Source organism: Pan troglodytes, chromosome 11 (assembly GCF_028858775.2).
Source record: "Pan troglodytes isolate AG18354 chromosome 11, NHGRI_mPanTro3-v2.0_pri, whole genome shotgun sequence".
NCBI classification, from domain to species: Eukaryota; Metazoa; Chordata; class Mammalia; order Primates; family Hominidae; genus Pan; species Pan troglodytes.
The window spans coordinates 67,703,560-67,720,924 of record NC_072409.2 but is presented as its reverse complement, the minus strand read 5'-3'; the positions used below and the strand labels follow the sequence as shown (position 1 = coordinate 67,720,924).

At 34.6% G+C, this 17,365-nt stretch overlaps 1 protein-coding gene across 16 annotated transcripts in view; it reads right to left on the bottom strand.

Moving 5' to 3' along the window:
* VPS13A (vacuolar protein sorting 13 homolog A) overlaps nt 1–17,365 on the bottom strand; it is a 239,659-nt gene that overhangs the window by 179,300 nt on the left and 42,994 nt on the right. For all 16 annotated transcript variants that reach the window (XR_010148689.1, XR_010148692.1, XR_010148694.1 and 13 more), the window contains 6 exons: nt 17,191–17,297; nt 16,216–16,387; nt 11,598–11,660; nt 10,988–11,120; nt 10,102–10,196; nt 9,332–9,474 (listed from right to left, as the gene is read on the bottom strand). Coding sequence is in view for 10 of the 16 variants with exons in the window: in XM_016960977.3 (XP_016816466.1) it covers nt 9,332–9,474; nt 10,102–10,196; nt 10,988–11,120; nt 11,598–11,660; nt 16,216–16,387; nt 17,191–17,297 (713 nt within the window). In the remaining 6 variants the exon portion in view is untranslated. The remainder of the gene's footprint in view (nt 1–9,331; nt 9,475–10,101; nt 10,197–10,987; nt 11,121–11,597; nt 11,661–16,215; nt 16,388–17,190; nt 17,298–17,365) is intronic.

Below are 17,365 nucleotides of genomic sequence, written 5' to 3'. Positions count from 1 at the left end.
GAGGTCAAGAGTTCGAGACCAAACTGGCCAACGTGGTGAAACCCTGTCTCAACTAAAAATACAAAAGTTAGCCAGGTGTGGGGGCATGAGCCTGTAGTCCCAGCTACTCGGGAGGCTGAGGCAGGAAAATCGCTTGAACCAGGGAGGTGGAGGTTGCAGTGAGCCAAGATCATGCCACTGCCCTCCAGCTTGGGCGACAGAGTGAGACTCTGTCTCAAAAAAATAAAACAATTTAATAAACATTTAAAAACCAAGGATGAGGCAGGACTTCGAGAATGACTATGTGAGGAGCTCAGCAACTCTTCTCCCCAGCAAACCAAACAGGGAAAGAACTGGTGAAAATTACAAAATCTCTGGAAATCAATCTAAGGGCATACAGCAAACAGAAAAACTTTTATTCAAAAAAATCTAGGCTGGGCGCGGTGGCTCACGCCTGTAATCCCAGCACTTTGGGAGGCTGAGGCAGGCGGATCACGAGGTCAAGAGATCGAGACCATCCTGGCCAACATGGTGAAACTCTGTCTTTACTAAAAATACAAAAATTAGCTGGGTATGGTGGTGCATGCCTGTAATCCCAGCTACTCGGGAGCCTGAGGCAGGAGAATCTCTGGAACTCAGGAGGTGGAGTGAGCTGAGATTGTGCCACTGCACTCCAGCCTGGCGACAGAGTGGCATTCCATCTCAAAACAAACAAAAAAATCTACTAAAACTTGATAAGAACAGGGAGAGCCTGTGGCATCTGAGCTATGATCACTTCCCACCTCTAATCCCCACACCACATTACAGAAAATCTACATTAATATGGGCGCAGCTAAGATATCGTCACATGGCATTCTCCTCTTTAAGTCTGTCTTCAAATTGTCTTCTCTAGTCTGTCTTATTTTCTGAGTCTGTGTTCAAATTTATCTTTCCTTTGAAGAGCACACATCATTCAATTAGAGCAAACACTAATACAGCATGAACTCATTTTAACTTGATTACATCTGCAAAGGCTATTTCCAAATAAGGCTATATTTGCAGGTACTGGGAATTAGAAATTGACAATGTTTTGGATGATACAATTCTACCCACTACAGTAGGTAAACAAATGGAAAACTACATCCTTCAACAATCAACAACAACTAACCATGGAGAGGGGGGACATCTAATTTCCACAGTTACCACATTATACCACTCAAAACATCAAGTTTTAAACAAAAATGTACAAAGCTTACACAGAAAAGGGAAGACTAGCATTATGTTCACTAAGCCAACATGTTAAATAAGCTTACACTCAAAGACTAAAGAAAACCAGGAAAATAACATTTGAGCACAGAATATAAATCGACAGAAATTATTAAAAAGAATCAAACAGAAATTTTGAAGGTGAAAAGTACAACAGCCAATATGAAAACTTCACTACAGATGTTCCTTGACTTATAATGGGGTTATGTCCCAATAAAATCATTGTAAGTTGAATATGTCGTAAGTTTAAAATGCATTTGACACACCTAGCCTACCAAGCATCATAGCCTAGCCTAGCCTACCCTAAATGTACTCAGAATAGTTATATTAGTCTACGTTGGGAAAAATCATCTAATACAAGGCCTATTTTACAATAAAATGTTAAATAGCTTATGTAATTTATTCAGTACTGTACTGAAAAGTGAAAAACAAAGGTTGTATGGATACTCAAAGTAAGATTTCTACTAAATATGGATCACTTTCGCACCATTCTAAAATCAAAAAATCATAAGCTGAACAATCATGATTTGGGAACCATCTGCAGAGAGGTTTAACAGAGGATCTAAGCAGCCCAAAGAAAGAATCATCAAACTTGAATACAGGACAACTGAAATTATTGAGTCTGAGGAGCATAAAGAATAATGAAGAACAATGAACAGTGCCTAAAGTGGGAGACCATCAAGTGGAACAACATATGCACTACGGGACTCTCCGAAGGACATGAGAAAAAGAAAAAGACATTAAAAATACTGGGAGAAATAATGGCCAAAAACTTCTCAAATTTGATAAAGAACACAAATTTATACATCCAAGAAGCTCAAAGACCTCCAATTAGGATAAACTCAGAGACTCACACAGCAACATATTATAATCCAACTGTCAAAAGCTAAAACAAGGACAATCTTGAAAGCAGCAAGAGAGAAGCAACTCATCACATAACAAGATATGTAATAGATTAACAGCTAATTTCTCCTCAGAAACCATGCAGTCCAAAAGGCAGCAAGATCATGTACTTAAAGCACTAAATGAAAAAAAATGTCAACCAAGAAATCTATATATGACAAAACTATCCTTCTAAAATGAAGGAAAAATGAACACATTTCCAGATAAACAAAAACTGAGTCTGTCTGTCATTAGTAGACCTGCCCTACAAGAAAGGCTAAAGGAAGTCCTAAAGACTGCAACGACAGGATATTAGATAGTAATTTGCAGCCATACAAATAAATAAAGAACTGTTGTAATTGTAACTACATAAGCAAATAAGAAAGCCAGTAATATTGCATTTTTGGTTTTTAACTCCTCTTTTTAATTCCTCTATGATTTAAAGACAAACACATAAAAACAAATATAAACCTAGACTAATGAACACAAGTATGTAAAGCAGTAATTTGTGAAAATGATAACGTAAAGATGAAGAATGGAGCTGCATAAGAGTAGAGTTTTTATACACTATTAAAGTTAAGTTAGTGTCAATTCAAATTTGACTGTCTTAAATTTGGACTGTTAATTGTAATCTCTATAGTAGCCCTCAACAAAATGACTAAAATATGTTTGGAAAAAGAAATGAGGAAGAAATAAAAATATATCCTCAAAAAAATTAACAAACACTAAGAAGACAGTACTGAGGAACTGAGGGTACAGAAGGTATAAGACATACAATAAACAAATAGCAAAATGGCAGAACTTCTTGCCTACCAGTAAACATGTTAAATGTAAATGAAATTAAACTCATCAAAGGAAAGATAGAGACTGGCAGAATGGATGAAAAAAACATGATACAACAATACAGATGCTCCTCAACTTATGACTAATTATTTCCCAATAAACCCATCGACAATATTCCAAGTCAAAAATGTATTTAATATACTTAGCCTAAGTCAGGGACCATAGGCATACTGCCTAAAAGAGACTCATTTTACATCCAAAGACACATATGGGTTGAAAGTGAAAGGATGAAAAAATATACTGCATGCAACTCATAACCAAAAGAGAGCTGGGTGGTTATACTAACATATAAAATAATCTTTAGCCAGGTATGGTGGCTCACACCTTTAATTCCAGCTACTCAGGAGGCTGTGGTGGGAAGATCACTTGAGCCCAGGAGTTCAAGGCTGCAGTGAGGCTATAACTACACCACTGCACTCAAGCCTGGGTGGCAAAGCAAGACCCTGTATCTAAATTAATAATTAATTAATTAACTTAAATATCTTTCAATAGAAAACTGTAACAAGAAGAAAAGGTCATTATAGTTTGATTAAAAGGTTCAATTCATCAAAGATACAACAATTATAAACATTTATACACCAAACAAAGTCCTCAAAATATATGAATCACACCTTGACAGAATTAAAGGGAGAAACAGCTCACAATAACACTTAGAAATTTCAATCTCCCACTTCCATTAAATGAGGAATATTTAGGCAGAGGAACAACAAAGTAACAGAGAACCTAAACAACATTATAAACCAACTACATGTAACAGACAAATATGGACTACTCTACCCAACAACAGCAAAATACATTCTTCTCAAGTGCAAGCACATGGAACATTCTCCAGGATAGACCAAATGTTAGGTCACAAAGCAAATCTCAACAAGTTTAATAATACACCAAGCATCTTCTCCAACCACAATGGAATCAAATTAGAACTCAATAGAAGAAAAACTGAAAAATTCACAATTATGTGGAAATTAAACACTCTTAAACAAGCAACAGGTTAAAAAAAAAACCACAAGAGAAATCAGAAAATACGCTGAAATGGATGCAAATCAAACACAATATTACAAAACATACAAGATGTATCCAAAGCAGTTCTCACAGGGAAATTTTTGTTTGCAAATGCCTACATTAAAAAAGAAAGATTATCAAATCAATAACCTCACTTTACACTTTAAAGAACTAAAAAGAGAAGAGCAAATTAAACCCAAAGCTCACAGTACGAATAAAATAATACATATCAGAGTGGAGACAAATGAAATACAGAAAACAAAAACACCAGAGAGAATGAAAAAAAATCAAAGTTGCCACTTTGAAAAGGTTAACATATTTAACAAACCTTTACCTAAAATAAGAAAAAAAACACTAAAGATGCAAATCTATAACTAGAAATCAAAGTGGAGGCATTATGACACACCATAGAGGAATAAAAAGTACTACAAAAGAGTACTGCAAAAAACAGTACCAACAAAATAGATAAATGAACAAATTCCTAGAAATATATAAATTACAAAAACTGCCTCGAGAAGAAATAGAAAATCCGATAACTAATAGGAAGTAAAACCTTTCTATAACCTTAAAAACCTATAGTAAACTTTACTGTAACCTATAGATCCTACTTATAAACCTATAAACTATCAGTAAAACTTTACTATAAACTTCAGTATAGTAAAACTTACTATAACCTTTTAAACTTACTTATAGTAAAACCTATAACTAGTAAGGAGTTAATCAGTAACCAAAAACTCTCAACAAAGAAGAATTCAGCTGATATGGTTTGGCTGTGTCCCCACCCAAATCTCATCTTGAATTGTAGCTCCCATAATTCCCCCATGTCGTGGGAGAGACCTGATGGGAGGTAACTGGATCAAGAGGGTAGGTTTTTCCAGTGCTGTTCTCATGATAGTGAATAAGTCTCACGAGGTCTGATGGTTTTATAAAGGGAGCTCCCCTGCACAAGCTCTCTCTTGCCTGCCTCCATGTAAGATATGACTTTGCTCCTCATTTGCTTTCTGCCATGATTGTGAGGCCACCCCAGCCATACCGAACTATGAGTCAATTAAACCTCTCTCCTTTATAAATTACCCAGTCTCAGGTATCTCTTTATTAGGAGCCTAAGAACAGACTAATACAAGGACCAAATGGCTTCACTAGTGAATTCTACAAAATATTTAAAGAAGGATTAATAACAATCCTTCTGAAACTCTTCATAAAAACAGAAAAAGCATCTATTTAGCATTTATTTAAATGGAAAGCTATCCCATGTTCACAGAAGACTTAATATTGTTATTATGGCAATACTACCAAAAGCAATCTACATACTGAATGCAATCCCTATCAAATTTCAAAGAGACACTTTCCAGAAATGGAAAAGTGAATCCTCAAATTCAGAAGGTCTTGTAAGCAACCCTTGAACAGCTAAAACATTCTTGAAAGAGCAGAACAAACTAGGGAAGACACTTCCCAATTTCAAAACTTACTAAAAATCTGCAGTAATCAAAACTGTACGATATTGGTATAATGATAATCACAGTGAAAGTCTAGAATAAAAATGAGATAGAATTGAGAGTCCAAAAATAAAGCCATACATACATCTATGGCTAATTGATTTTCAACAATGGTACCAGGAGTGTTCATTGAGGAAAGAATAGTGTCTTCAACAAGTGTGAGGGGACACCGGGATATCCACATGCAAATGAAATGAGTTGTACCAATTCCTTACGCCATTTACAAAAATTAACTCAATACAGGTCATAAACGTATATGTAAGCGACAGAAGTATAAAACTCTTAGAAGAAAATACTGGAGTAGACGTTCACAACCTTGGCTTAGGTGAACCTTCTGAGATAAGACATCAAAAGCATGAACAACAAAATATAAGACCGGATGAAGTGAGCTTCAAAATTAAAAACTTCCGTACACCAAAGGACAGTATCAATGAAGTGAAATGACAAAATAAAGAATAGAAGGAAATATTTGCAAATCATGTACCGGTGACAGTTTAGTATCCAGAATACAAAAGAATTCTTACACCTCAACAACAAATGAAAAATAACTCAATTAAAAAATAGACCCAATGAACTTATACAAAGGGCCAATATCCACATGAAAAGATGCTGAACATCATTAGTCATTAAGGAAATTCAAATCAAAACCACAATATGATACTAAACACCCATAAGGATGGCTATAATTTAAAATAAAAAAACAGAAAATAACAAGTGTTGGGAATGATATGGAAAAAATATGAATCCATGTACATTGCTGGTGGAATTGTAAAATGATGCAGACCACACCTAACTCACATCTAACATCATAATGGTGAAAGGATGAACACTTCCTTCAAAGAACAGAAACAAGAAGAGAAGCCCACTCTCATAATCTCTATTTAAAATACTACTGGAGGTTCTAGCCAGGGCATTTAGGCAAGAAAACAAAAGAAAGGGCATCCACATCGGAATGGAAGAAGTAAAACTATATTTGCAGATTATATGATCATGTATATAAAAAATCCTAAGGAATCAACTAAAAAAACTCATTGAACTAATGAAACAAGTTCATCAAGGTTGCAGGGTACAAGTGCAGTATGCAAAACTCAATTGTATTTCTATACACATAATAATCCAAAATGAAATTAAGAAAACAATTCCATTTATATCATCAAAAACAATAAAATACTTGCAAATAAATTTAACGTAAGAGGTGTACTGTATCTGAAAACTGTAAAACGTTGTTCAAATTTTAAAAATCTAAATAAATGAAAAGATATCCAATGTGCATGGATTGGAAGACTTAATATTGTTTAGATAAGTAGCTGAATAATTTGTGCTGAATAATTTGTTCAGTACACCCAAAATTGATCCACAAAATTCAACACAATCTTTATCAAATCTGAGCTTATTTTTTTGCATAAATGGACAACATAATCTTAAAACTTATACAGAAGTTTAAGGAAATCAGGACAGCTAAAACAAAAAAACAAAACTGGAAGAGTCATACTTCCTGATTACAAGTTCTACTATAAAGCCACCATAATTAAGACAGTAGGGTACTGGCATAAGGCTAGACATATAGAACAATGGGATTAGAATTAAGAGTCTAGAAATCCTTACATTTATGATCAACTTATAAATTTTGACAAGGCTGCCAAGATCATTCAATGGGAAAAAATAGTTTTTTCAACAAATGGTGCTAGGACAACTGAATAATCTCATGAAAAAGAATGAAGCTGAATCCCCCACCTCACACCACACGCTAACATTAACTCAAAATGGATTCTAACCCTACATATAAGAGGAAATAGCATAAAATTCTTATAAGAATATATAGAAGTATATATTTGTACCACTGGAGTAGGCAAAGATTTCTGAGTTATAATGAAAAGCATGTGTAGCAAAAAATATATAAATTTGACTTCACCATTAAGAAAAATAAAAAGAAAACACAGTGAGAGAAAATAACTGAAAATTGTTTATCTAATAAGAGATTTGTATCAAGAATATATAAAGAACTCTTGCAAATCGATAATAAAAAGACAACCCAATATAAAATAGGAAAAAAAATCTAATAGACATTTCTCCAAAGAAGATATGCACGTGAAATGGCCAATAAGCACAAAAAAAAAAGCTCAAAATCCTTAGCCATCAGGAAAATGCAAATCAAAACCACAGTGAGATACCATTTCATACTCACTAGAATGGCTGTAATCAAAAGAACAGATAATAACAAGTGTTGATGAAGATATGAAGAAATTGGAAACATCATATACTGTTCATGGAAATGTAAAATGGTGAGGCTGCTTTGGGAAACAGTCTGGTAGTTCCTCAAAAGGTTAAATAGTATTAGCATATGAGACAGCAATTCCACCCCAGGTGTATACCCAAGAAAATTAAAACCCACCTCCAAACAAAATATTACTCATGAATATTCATAGCTGCAATACTCAGAAGAGCCAAAAAGAAGGAACAACCTAAATATCCTCAACAGTTAAATGGATAAACAAAACGTGATGTGTCCATAATAGAGATTACTAGGCAATAAAAAGGAATGTACTAATTCATGCTACAACAGGATGAACCTTGAAAACATCATGCTAAGTGAAAAATGCCAAACAGAAAAGACCAGATATTGTATGACTACATTCATATGAACTGTCCAAAATGGACAAATCCTTTCAAATAGAAAGTAAATTAGTTGTTGCCAGGGGCTGGGTAAGGGGGCACTTGGGAGTGACTGCTAATGATTACAGGGTTTCTTTGGGAGTTGTTAACATATTCTCGAATGAGCCAGGCTCACACCTGTAATTCCAGCACTTCGGGAGGCTGAGGCTGGCGAACTGCTTTGAGCCAACAAGCTCCAGACCAGCCTGGGCAACATGGTGAAACCCCATCTCTACAAAAATTCTAAAAATTAGCAAGGTGTTGGTGGCTCGCGCCTGTAGTCACGGCTACTCAGGAGGCTGAAGCTGGAGGTTAGCCTGAGCCCAGGAAGCAAAGACTGCAGTGAGCCAAGACCCTACCACCATACTCCAGCCTGGGCAACAGAGTGAAACCCTGTCTCAAAAAAAATAAATAAAATAAAATAAAGTTCTAGAATTAGATAGTAGTTGATAAGGTTTGGCTCTGTGTCCCGACCCAAATCTCATCTTGAATTGTACTCCCATAATTCCCATGTGTTGTGGGAGGGACCTGGTGGGAGATAATTTGAATCATGGGGGTGGCTTCCCCATACTGTTCTCATGGTAGTGAATAAGTCTCATGAGATCTGATGGTTTTTAGCAGGGGTTTCCGCTTTTGTATCTTCCTCATTTTCTCTTGCTGCCACCAGGGAAGAGGTGCCTTTCGCCTCCCCTGACAATTCTGAGGCCTCCCCAGCCATGTGGAGCTGTTGGTCCAATTAAACCTCTTTTTCTTCCCAGTCTTGGGTAAGTCTTCATTAACAGCATGAAAATGGACTAATACAGTGCTGGTGGTTGTACAGCTTCGTAAATATACCAATGTGAAATGACTATATAATATAGTTGTGAAAAATCAATGAACCACACACTTTAAATGAATTGTAGGGTATGTGAATTACATCTCAAAGCTATTTTAAAAAAAATAAAACTAAACACTCTCAGATAAAAACCACATTGTTAATGCTGTTTCTTTTTGTGTGGTGTAGTTGCTGATCATTTTTGTATTATTCTTTAATGCCCTATGTTTCACTGGAATGTGGTTTTCTACTGAACATGTATTATTTTAACAATTAAAAAAAAAACCTTTTTCCTGAAACCACAAAAGGATATATGAAACTATAGTGCTCTTTCCAAAAGACTAAGATTGTGACCTAATGTCTAAGAACACAGTGAAGTTTTTTCATATATGATAAAAAAAGATAAATTAATACTTACTTTATTGCTTGTGCTCCTGGTCTTTGCACAATTAAGGTGCTAAATTCTTCTATTACAATATCTACCAGCTCAGGTTTTTGATGATTTTCTCTTAGAACAATAGACATACTTTTCAAGTGGACAAAAAACTTCAAGGCTTCAAACTAAGGTATATTCAGAAGAATAAAATGAAAACATATATATATATATAAGCATAACAAATATTCTTATAGTACATTCATTTCAAAAACCACCAAATATTTTAAGGACATTTTATTTCTTCAAGAATCATCACATTGACCCCAAAAAAAGAGACAATATTTATCCCTACCTTAGAAATTAAAATAAATGCAATTACAGACCCAGAAAAAAGATCACAGAACAAGTCAGTAACATATATTTTTGAAAGGATTAAAAATGGACATATGTAACATTAAATTCCAAAGCATAAGGTCAGGAGCAGTGGTTCATGCCTATAATCCCAGCACTTTGGGAAGTCGAGGCAGGCGGATTGCTTGAGCTCAGAAGTTCAAAACCAGCCTGAGCAACATGGCGAAACCCCATCTCTATCAAAAAAAAACCAAAAAAACCACAAAAATTAGCTAGCATAAGGGTGCATGCCTGTGGCTCCAGCTATTCGAGAGGCTGAGGTGGGAGGATTGCTTGAGGCCAGGTTAAGGCTGGCAGCAGAGATCACACCACTGCAGTCCAGCCTGGGCAACAGAGTGAGACCCTGTCTCTAAATAAATAAATAAATATATTCTAAGGTATAAGGCAAGAAAACATCTTACTGTTTTTAGTAAAGTTGGATCAACTGCTGTTTCACTATAGCCAATTGCTTCATAGAGTAAAGCTTTTTCTTCAGGTGTCAACATTTCTTCAAGAGCTACAAATCAGAAAGAAGTGCTTTATGTTCTTAAATAAAAACAATAAAATTAACACAATGTATCTGCCTTTAATAAACAGCATGTGAAATTTACTTTCTTGAACGCTCTTAAGAAATTATAAACACTGAATGTTTGAATGGGGCTGGCAATTTTACAAGTAATTATCCAAAATATAAATGGCTAAATATGTAAGTTTAGCAACATTAATTTATAATATTTGTATTAAGCAAGAGCTCAAAAACGGCTAACTATATTAGACAATAGCACTGTGCTAATCAACACATTTAGTATAAAAAGTAGGTAGCATTAATATTGTAATTTCCTCCCATGTTATAGATGATAAAACTGAAGTTTAGTGCACTTAAATAACTTGCCAGAGACACACTGCTAATAAGTGATAGATCTAAAACATATACCTAAGTCTCTAAACCTCCAAAGCTATACTCTTAAGCTGTTAGTTAAAAATCAAAAATCTTTCCAAGAAACAACTTCAATAAAAATTTACAATGGAGAACACTTTGGAATTTTTATTTATTTATTACTGTGCTATATGCATTCACTAAATCTCTGGGCATAAAGCTCTTTTGTAAGCACTAGTATGATTTTTAAATTATTTTTTATTTTTAAACTAATACACATTTTCAATGTTTTAATAGTTTTATTTGTAATAACTTTATATATAATTACACAAATATATTTCAATGTCTATTTACTTTAATTAGGCAAAAAATGGCAAAACTTTATTTTGACACCCAGTGATTAACTATGCCGTAAAATGAAATGGACATACTTTCAGGTTGAACATCTGGTTGCTGTTCATTAGTATTTTGTTCTGACCAAGACCATAGCCAGCTAAACCACCCTTTATTATCCTCTGGATCTTTTACTCCTTCTTTGTAAATTTTGTATCCAGCTTTCTTTACCTAAAATGAATAAATTTTCAAATAAATGACACATTATCCTTTATTTAGCAACTGAAACAAATATAAGCAAGACATTCTGAGAACTTATCCTCTTGAGCAAAATGAATGTAAACAATATACACATTAATAACAGAACACAGAAACTGCAACATTAGTCAAACATAAGAATTTAGGAGTACCACATAGTTTTTTCACCATCTTATAAGAAATGATGATTGAAAAAAAATAAATTGGCTTTTACCTTCATAACTGAATATTTGAAAAGCCCAAATATTTAGAAAGATTTTTTCCCATAGAAATCTGTCTGATTTAAATGGATGTGCCAAAAAATATTAAATAATTTTCTTATAATACTAAAAAGCAAATTGAACCACTTTTTGGAAACAATATGTTACAGTATAAGATTAATAATATCACATCTGTCATATCTATATGGAATTCAGAATTATTTTTACTAATTGAAAAGCCAAGAATTACCTCAACTTCTGCCGTCTGTCTAGCTATAGTTATATTAAAGACATCCAAGGTTTTTTCCAACTCCTGAAAAATATAAACAAAAATGTGTTAACTTTACAAAAATAACTTTACATAATTAACTTAAGCACATAATCTATCAAATGGCTGCACTAAAGAAAAGATATAACAGGAAGCAAACAACAGAACATTCATCACTATAATACATATGTTAAATTCTGGGAAGCAATGCTTGAACATATATCAGCATGGAAATTAGTAAATTAGAGAGTAATTTTTTGAAAAATGAAATAATACATATTATGCATAAAGAGTTCCAAACTCTTCAAGTTATAAACACATATTAAAATATGTACATGCATTGTTTAAAATGATTTTATTTGGGTTTAAACTACAGATAAGGGTAAACATATTAGTTACATTTTCAACTAAAAATATAATTACAAGGCCAAGCACAGTGGCTCATGCCTGTAATCCCAACACTCTGGGAGGCTGAGGCAGGCGAATCACTTGAACTCAGGAGTTCCAGACCAGCCTGGGCAACATTGCAAAACCTCTACAAAACATATACAAATTAGCTAGGCATGGTGGCACATGCCTGTAGTCCCAGCTACTTAAGAGGCTGAGATGAGAGGACAGCTTAAGTCTGAGGGGTCATGGTGCCACTGCACTCCAACCTGAGTGACAAAGCAAGACCCTGTCTCAAAAAAAATCTATACAAAGATATATAATCATAAATCCTTCATATTATGTGTACAGCCTGTATGTTATCATTAAGATACAGGCATACCTCAGAGATACTGCAGATTCAGTTCCAGATCACCACAGTATGGCAAGAGTCAGACAAATGTTTTGGTTTTCCAGTGCATATAAAAGTTATGTTCCTACTACATTATAGTCTATTAAGGGTGCAATGGCATTGTCTTAAGAAAACAACATAAATATCTTAATTTTAAAATACTTCATTGCTAAAAAATGCTAACAATCATCTGAGCCATCAACGAGTTGTAATATTTTGCTGATGGAGGATCTTGCCTCGATGTTGATAGCTGCTGACTCATCAGGGTGGTGATTGCTGAAGGTTGGGGTGGCTATTGCAATCTCTTAACTGAAGTTTGCCACATCAATTGACTCTTCTTTTCACAAATGATTTATCTGTAGCGTACAACGCTGTTTGATAGCATTTTACTTACAGAATTTCCTTCAAAATTGAAGTCAATCCTCTCAAACAGCAGTGCTGCTTTATCAACTAATTTTATGTAAATTTCTAATTGTCATTTCAACAATGTTCTCATCTTCACCAGGAGTATATTTCATCTCAAGAAACCACTTTCTTTGCTCTTCTATAAGAAGCAGCTCCTCATTGGTTAAAGTTTTATCATGAGATTGTAGCAATTTAGTCACATGTTCAGGCTCCACTTCTAGTTCTCTTGGTATTTCCACCACATCTGCAGTGACTTTCTCCACTGAAATCTTGAACCTCTCAAGGTCTTCCATGAGGGTTGGAATCAACTTCCAAACACCTGTCAATGTTCCTATTTTGACCTCCACTCATGATTCACAAATATTCTTAATGGCATATAGAATGGCAAATCCTTTCCAGAGGGTTTTCAATTTACTTTGCCCAGATCCATCAGAGGAATAACTACCTACTTCATAAGGCAGCTATCATCTTACAAAATGTACTTCTTAAATAATAAGACTTGAAAGTTAAAATTACTCTTCAATCCATGGGTGGCAGAACAGATGTGGTGTTAGCAGGCATGAAAACAACATTCATCTCTTTGTATATCTCTATCAGAGCTTTTGGTGACTAGGTGCATTGTCTATTAGCAATAATATTTTGAAAAAAATCTTTTTTACTGAGCAGTAGGTCTGAGCTTGGGTTTAAAATGTTGTAAACAGATATGTTGTCATCCAGGCTTTGCTGTTCCGTGTATAGAGCATAGCCAGAGTAGAGTTAGCATATTCTTAAGGGCCCTAAGAGTTTCAGAATGGCAAAGAATCACTGGCTTCAACCTGAAATCACTAGCTACGTCAGCATCTAGTCAGCCTGTCCTTTGAAGCTTTGAGGCGAGATATTAACTTTTTCACTCTAGCTAGGAGAGTTCAGATGGCATCCTCTCCCAGTAAAAGGCTGTTACATCTACACTGAAAATCTGTTTAGTATAGCCACCTTCATCAATGATCTTAGCTAGATCTTCAGGATCACTTGCTGCAGCTTCTCCATCAGCACTTTCTTCTTTGCCTTATACTTTTATGTTATAGAGACAGCTTCTTCCCTTAAACTTCAAGAACCAATCTCTGCTATCTTCAAGCTTTTCTTCTGCAGCTTCCTCACCTCTCTCAGTCTTTATAGTATTGAAGAGAATATGTTTAGGGCCTTGCACTGGATAAGGCTTAGAGGAATGCTGTAGCTGATTTCATCTATCTAGACCACTAGAACATTCTCCACATCAGTAATCAGGCTGTTTTACTTTCTTATCATTCATGTGTTCCCTGGAATAGCACTTGCAATTTCCTTCAGGACTCAGCTAACCATTGGGCACAAGCAGCCTAGCTTTTGGCCTATCTCTGCTTTCAACATGCCTTTCTCACTAAGCTTAATTATTTCCAGCTTTCAATTTAAAGTGAGAGACGTATGATTCTTCCTTATATTTGAACACTTAGAGGCCTTTGTAGGGCTATTAATCGGCCTAATTTCAATATTTTATCTCATGGAATAAGGAGGCCCAAGCAGAGGGAGTCAGGAAAACAGCCAGTCAGCAGAACAGTCAGAACACGCACAACATTTATTAAGTTTGCTGTGTTAGAATAAAAACTTCAGCCGAAGTACATTTAAAAGATTTAATTAAGCAATGAACAATTTGCAAATTGGGCAGCCTCCAGAGCCAGAAGAGGCTCAGAGACTCTGGTGTAGCCACACGGTGGAAGATTTATGGACAGAAAAAGGAAACTGACATAGAGAAAATGGAAGTGAGGTACAGAAACAGCTGGTTTGGTTATAGCTTAGTGTTCACCTTATTTGAACATGGTTTGAACAACTGGCCACATGTGATTGGCCAAAACTTGGTGATTGGCACAAGAGTAGACTAGAGTCTGTTTATACTTCCATTTAAGCTATAGTTTATGGCGTACAAAGAAACCTTTTGGCCAAACTTAAAATATGTAAGGAGGCAGCTTTAGTCTAAACTTAATTTAACAGCTGTCTTATATGGATGCAGTTTGTGGCACCCCAAAACAGTTACAACAGTAACAGCAAAGATCACTGCTCATAGATCATAACAGATATAATAATAATGAAACAGTTTGAAATATTGTGGGAATTACCAAAATGTGACACATAGACAGGAATAAATGCTATTGGAAAAATGGTGCCGACAGATTTGCTAGACACAGGGTTGCCACAAACCTTCAATTTGTAAAAACCACAACGTCTGCAAAGCACAATAAAGCGAAGTATGCCTGTATTTCAAGTAGACCCAGATACACTTAAAACTTGTTTTTAATACTTAACACTTTTCATAGTTGTCATAGCTATTGAAATAAGCTGAGATTAGCTAAATCTTTCATCACAGCTATCTTGACATACCCATAATTACTTTTGAGAATTTCATGATCAAACTATTTTTCCCCCAAGAGAAGTAACTACAACCTATTATTATTTCAGAATAACTCATTCAGGGTTCTCCTATCCAGACTTGGAGGACTCAGGTTACGATTCAAGACTAAGACAACCTGAACCCATCCCCCAAAGACTCTAAGCCCAGGCATTCCTAACAGCCCTAGGTCTTCAGAAAGTCTCCCACATTGAAAATAAAAGTAAAAGTCAATCTAATCTATAAATTAGAAATTCATTCTGGATTCAGAATGTTTACATTAACTTCAAGAGACTAACTCCCCTTAATCTCTCTAAGCTATAGTTCATCAATTTGTAAAAGAGTCCCTCTTGAAATACGTCATAATGCTAAAAGACAAGATTAATACAAAAATAATATCTCAAGATAGATAATTAAATGTAAAACTACTGGTAGAGACTAGAGATACCACAAAAATTAAGAGAAAAAGGGCTCTGTATAAGCAGAAAATTCAGAGACATTCATGCAAGCACTAAGACTTAAGTAGAACTTCAGGGATGAGTAGAATTGAGTAGGTAGAGAGATAAAGGCAGGTAGCATTTATGAGCATAGGCGTGGCTAAAAGAATGAGCATTAAATATACAGAGTACAGGAAACATTAAATTAGTGCATGGTCAGATTGTAACATAGAGAAAATGTAGTGGTGACACATAAAAGGCTTTGAAACCAACACAGAGAAGTTCAATCAATGTAGCAAACACTATTTAGACTTTTGAGGTTAAAAATGACATAATCATACTATTTGCATGAACCCAAATTCCTTCAGATTGAGAATAATCTCGAATTTCAAAAGCTCACTGGAGAATTTCAACAAATCTTGTATTATTCAGCTGAAGTTAAGAACAGAAGTACAAAAAAGTCTAAGTAAAAGAGATGAAAAGGTCAATAAAAATTGGAATGAAAGGTAGGGAGTATCAGTCACTGAAGACCAATAAGGAGCTATGTAGTATAAAACACTCAACAATTTCTTTTTAAATGCTAACCTCCAAAGACACGAGAAGTTCACCAGGTGGCTTCTTACTTGTTAACTTTTTTTTATACAGTTCTTTATATTGCTTCACTTTTTGCCTATGTTTTCTAATATGCTTCCATGACCACATCCATAACCTGGGGCAAACATTTACTTCAAGAACGCCATGTATAGCATAAGCCCACCTAGTTAAAAAAAGAAAAACATTTAACACCCTCAAATCAACAGTATGAAACATTACTGACATTGCTTCTACTCTAACAACATACATAACTATAATACAAAGATTAGGAAAATGATATATTATCTGAGTACTTCCTTTTTACCCAACGCCATTTGCATTAATAATCCATTCAATATTAATCTTTCCTCTTTCTTAAGTGAAAATAAGCAAAATCACTCCATTTTGTTAAATATAGTTCTACACAAGAACTGTTAAGGCATTTATTGGCAAATAACATTTAGTCATCTGAATAATAACTGAAATAGTCAACTGAAAGAGTAATTGTAACTTCTAGAAACTAGGGAATAGCTTAAAAACTGGAATAACAAGACTTTTGAGTTTTAAAATGGGATTATCCTGCATAGACTCCGTAACATTTTTAGGTTTTAAAATACAGGTTTAATAATATTGGTTCAGTGTATCTGATAGGGAAGCTGAGGTGGGGGTTGGGGAGAGACAATGCAAGAAAACAAACCAGGATTTGTTTTTGTAATAATTCTAAATATACTGACCCGTCTATAGTAAATGAAAACTATGGTATTCGAGCATCTCGAGTTGTAAACTGTGTTAGCAAGAATCCCTTAAATCAGTTTCATTAACTCAATAAGCTAAAGCAGCTACATATATTTCTAGCTATAAATCAATTATGGTTTGTATCAGACCTTAAAAATGGTATATCTTAAAGATTACTCTTGAAGTCGAGAAATTTATTTTTATGTTGTATTTTTAAAATCTAAAAAAAAAAAAAAAAATCAAGGCATTTACCATTCTCTGGCATGGTGGTGAAGAGGCACATCAGGTTTGAACTTCCTATATGGCAGATTTTGTGCCATCATATCAACTGATTCAAGAAGCTCCATAATACTGAAATACTAAAGAATGGAAAATTAAAGCTCTTAAATGTATCACTTTTTTTGTTCAATTGCTGAAGATAAAAGTT